The sequence below is a fragment of the Centruroides sculpturatus genome, unplaced genomic scaffold, assembly GCF_000671375.1.
Source record: "Centruroides sculpturatus isolate CEXI.00-Female unplaced genomic scaffold, Cexi_2.0 scaffold163, whole genome shotgun sequence".
Taxonomy (NCBI): domain Eukaryota; kingdom Metazoa; phylum Arthropoda; class Arachnida; order Scorpiones; family Buthidae; genus Centruroides; species Centruroides sculpturatus.
In genome coordinates, this window is record NW_019384360.1 from 156,578 (window position 1) to 161,403 (window position 4,826).

Here is a 4,826-nt window from a genome sequence, read left to right on the forward strand (position 1 = left end):
ATACAGTAGAGCGTCGTTTATCCGAAAGCTGGTTATCCGAAACGTCCGTTATCCGAAAGCATTCCAGTCGGCAAATTTAAATTTTCGCTAGTGCTGTGGCGCTGCAATCTTCGGCTATTTCTCGAGCTATTCAAATATTTTACGTTTTTGATACTAAATTAACATCTGAAGTATAATTTTTTATTATTTTTATATTTTTCAATATATTTATTTTGTTTGTACAAAATAAAAAAATAATTTTTAACGATACAATAGTCTTTGTTAGGCTTAACATCGACGAAAATTTAACGTGAAGCGACACGCAACGGAAAAAAATTTCGACATCCTATACGTTAAACTATTTTTTTGTACGTAAATCAGTTATCCGGACAACCCCATTCCCCAATTGATTCGGAAGATCGACGCTCTACTGTATATATATATATATAGAGAATATTGCACGCACCCATGATTTACTCACTTATTAAAAATTTAATGAAAATTCATTGATTCCTGATGCTGCTGTATATTTTTTTGAGTAGATGTGGCTACATAAAACACAAAGGATTATATGTGGCTATTTGATTTAACAAATTGCCTATAAAAAAATAATCAAAAATCTGTATTTAATTTATATCTAGATTTAAATATGGGTATATTTAATTGCCTAGATTCCTTATTTGAATTCAATTACCTTATATACAACTCTCTAGATCAGAGCATCTTAAACGGGCTCTGATCTAGAGAGAGACAAAAGATATCCCCAGGGAAAACTAGAAACAAAAGCAACACTTTCATTAAAATTGTTTGGGTGTAATATGACATCATCATTATATAATTTTAAAAAGGATGAAAAATAAAAAAATACTAAGAAGAATGGAACAGGTGTCATGGGATATACTATACACAGATCTGCAAGTTATAACTATTGTTCTCATTGGAACATGGCTCAAAGGAGTATAAGAACCACTGCTCTAGATCAAGGGTGGGCAACCTTTTTTATAACATGGGCCAGAATAAATTTTACGTTTTTTCCGCGGGCCATAGTAGTTAATTGACACCCTGTGACCTTTAAATTTTTAGTTTGCAAATATGAAATAAATTAATAAATAAATTAATTACTACAGTCGACCCTCCTATAACACTGTTGATTATTCTGTTTTATATGAATTCCATGTTGTATGAGTCACTTAGATTTTACAAATGCGTGTGCCGGGCTGTGAACGGCTCACCTATTTGTAAAATCTAAGTGACTTTAAACACAATAAAAACAGCACTATGTAGTTGGATACGACAGACATTACATTTTCTAATTGCATAGCTTTTGCACATAGATTTTCTTGATGGATGATGCGATGAGATATAAATAATTTAGAAAAATTCAGTTCTTTCATTTTTTGTTTGAATAAAGAAATGACTCCCTTATTTTTTTTTGTCATTGCTGCCGCAACACTTCAGAAATAAATATTCAATTTAAACTAGACAAATTACATTGAAAAACATTTATTTATAATTTCTTCTAAACATCTTGCGAGCCGGATAGAAACTTTTCGCGGGCCGTAGCTGGCCCGCGGGCCAGGGGTTGCCCATCGTTGCTCTAGATAATCATCATATATACAATCTAGTTCCGTAATATCATAAATCTCTCATTACCTTTCTGCCTAAACTGGAGTTCATAAAAAGTCAAATCACCAAAATGACTAAGTGCTTTTTATCTTTCTTCAATTTTGGGGACGTGGACTCTGAAGTTGGATGAAGAAAGCCTAAAAGAACTTGATTTGATTTTTTATGAACCCCAGAGTTTAAGTAGAAAAATAATTTAAGATTTTAATCTTGTAATGAACCTTTTAACAATGTACATTAACAGAAAAAATCAATTGAAGGATGCTATTCTTTTATGTGTAACTATGATTATCTTAAGGCAAGCATTTTATAAATATAAAATGTTACTAGTTTCCATTTTCCTTTCTTTTTTGTATTTTAAACTATCCATTCTCATGGTTGCATGTGTACATGGTTAAACAAATGCAAACATATTTGATCTGTAACAGCATCTATAATAATTTCCAGATAATGCAGACAAAACTCACATTGTGTGGGCATTCCTTCTGGGTCTCCACTAACCAAACTATCCATCATCTTTTGCAGCTGTCTTTTTATATGTACTTTAACAACACTCCAAATACATTAAATTAAATTTAAATGGAATTCTTTTGCTGTTATTTCTTCAAAACAAGATGGACAGGGGGCATTACCAAAATAATGATAAAATTTTGCATGTTTTTTCCACTACATTTTACCAATCTTAAACAATGACACAAAATGAAGATAAAATCTCTTAAAAGCTCCTTGCTTTCTTTCCCAAACTTCAAGCCAGTTGAGGGTATACACCTATAATAGACTTGTTTGTTCTTTACTGTTTGGTATTTTAACAACAGTGTGTTCCAATAGGAACATGTCCCTTGCTATGTCTGCAATATAAACTGAAGTTTGCTTTGTCTACAAACAAAATGTGTTTTGTTGATTGAATATATTTCAAGATATTTTTAATGTACATATTTCTTAGCTGCTTATTCTCATTATAATTCATTCCTTGCGAGAGATTATGCACTTTTTCACAGGATATTAAATGCCCATCAAGACATTTTAAAATTATCTGACAAGAAACAACGATGCTTCTTTGTTTATTCACATAAATTCTTCAATAGAGTAAAAAGTCCTGGTAAATTATAAGTTTTTCTGCAAATGTTAATTACATATTTATCATCCTAGATAACTTTTACCAATGATATGCTTTTATACTGTGCCATCGTCTGGGGGTTTTTAAAATAAGTTTTATATATTGTGGAGAAGAACCTCAAAATAAAAGGTCTATTCTGCCATGTAACTTTGGGTAGATGGGAGAAGAACCTCAAAATAAAAGGTCTATTCTGCCATGTAACTTTGGGTAGATGGGAGAAGAACCTCAAAATAAAAGGTCTATTCTGCCATGTAACTTTGGGTAGATGTTCACCTAGGTAGCCCCAATGTTGGTATTGTGTTTAACTGTGCCAGCTTGAGTAGCCTATTTGACTGTTCTTGGAGTACTTGAGTTATATAGTTTCAGGGGGTGCTTGCCCCACCCGGGTTCTAAGATGCGAGCGATAGCAAGTACCGAGCACATGCCTACACGAGAAGCACGGAGGTTAGCGAGTAGACTAATACATGTTAAAAACTGATCTTCAGAGACGAATATCACGCAAAGGATTGACAATTGTGGGGTGGTGTGATTATGTAAAAATTATGAAATTAAACATCAATTTCACTAAAAAAGTAGTGAAAACGACCGTCGCTCTGATAACAGAAGTGACGCCATTGGGGCTACCTAGGTGAACATTTAACTAACTTTGTTGTGTTCCTGACATGTGTGAAAAGGATGAATTACTAAGACACCCTTTTTATTCTGGAGTGTTTCTATGAATTTATGTATAATTAATCAATTCTGGATGATAAATATGACATTCAAAAAGTAATCAGCCAGATAATTACGCATTAAAGTACCTAAAACTACAACAGTAGGATCTATACGCCAGACAAAATCTAGGTTGAAATCAAATCCAGATTTCTGGCTTTATGGAGCCAAACATCTTGCAAAGAACCGTAGTTAAGTTGATCTCAACCATGGCTCTTTGCAAGGTCCCTCAAAGGCCCAGATTGTGGAACATCTGGGGCGCCACTGTCTCATTCAGAGCTAGAACCTTAATACAATATACTTACTTCATCCATTATTGGATGTACTCTTCTGATTATATAGTAAGTAGGTTCCGCGTAACGTTTCAAGGACCCTCTAATGAACATTCTTCCAATTCCATAATTCTTAAGATTCAAAAGAATATGAAAAAGAGGTTTTCCTACACAATTTGTGCTTCGACCAACGTAAGTAATAGGCATAATTCGTTAATTGCAGTCCCTCTTCTTCAACTTAAGATAGTCATTCACTTATAAATACACAGAAATAAGAATTTTGTACTAATTAATCGATGTAAACTGCCTTTGTCGTTACCGTGAATAAAACTTAAAATTCGTGTTAGGTTCGTTTGTGTTGAAATTTTCACCTGTCCCTCTAGCGTGAAATTGTTAAATTACATTAAAATATTTATTAGTGTTGCCAACTCTTACTGAATTTATTCGTTAAAAAATTATTGAAATTTATAGAAAACAGAATTAAAATAATTTTTTTTAATATTCTGTTTTTAAGCAGTATAATAATAAAAATCTTTTTCTTAATTTTACCTGTTTGCGTTTACCTTTTATGACGTCACAGACAATTACGAATCAAGATCTTTGATGACGTAACTTCCATCGAATTACGATGTCGGCCAAAACAGAAGCCCTCTAGAGTATAAAAATGGCGTATTATTATAATAAATATAGTTCAAAACTATCACACTGGTGTATGAAAATAATTTATTATTGTTAAATTATACAATTCTTCGATATTACCGGGTTGTAATTAATTTTTAATAGTTTATAAATTATAAGTAAATTATTAAATAATTTGCCTATTTAAAAATAACGTTGAGATAACAGCCAATCACATTAACTGTTTCATCATTTAATCGTGCAGTAATTATCACTGATCTCAAGTATCGTCTGCTTTCGAGTAGAAGACGCCATCTTGGATCTAAATGAGTAAGTAGTCAAATATTTGCAATTATGAAATCATCAAACGTCTACTTGTTAACTAAAAAGATCACAAAGCTATTTTTAGTCACGTGTTATCAGAAAATAGTTATGTTTACATTGGTATTTATTATAAATTTACATTTGTAATTTCATAGATACATTACCAAGTCAGTATGTTTGCA

The 4,826-nt window shown here is 32.1% G+C and overlaps 1 protein-coding gene across 1 annotated transcript in view; it reads right to left on the bottom strand.

Moving 5' to 3' along the window:
- LOC111640599 overlaps positions 1–4,081 on the bottom strand; it is a 6,577-nt gene extending 2,496 nt beyond the window's left edge. The window contains exon 1 of the mRNA XM_023386626.1: positions 3,723–4,081. Coding sequence (XP_023242394.1) covers positions 3,723–3,909 — 187 coding nt within the window. The 5' untranslated portion in view covers positions 3,910–4,081. The remainder of the gene's footprint in view (positions 1–3,722) is intronic.
- Between the last annotated feature and the right edge of the window lie 745 nt (positions 4,082–4,826).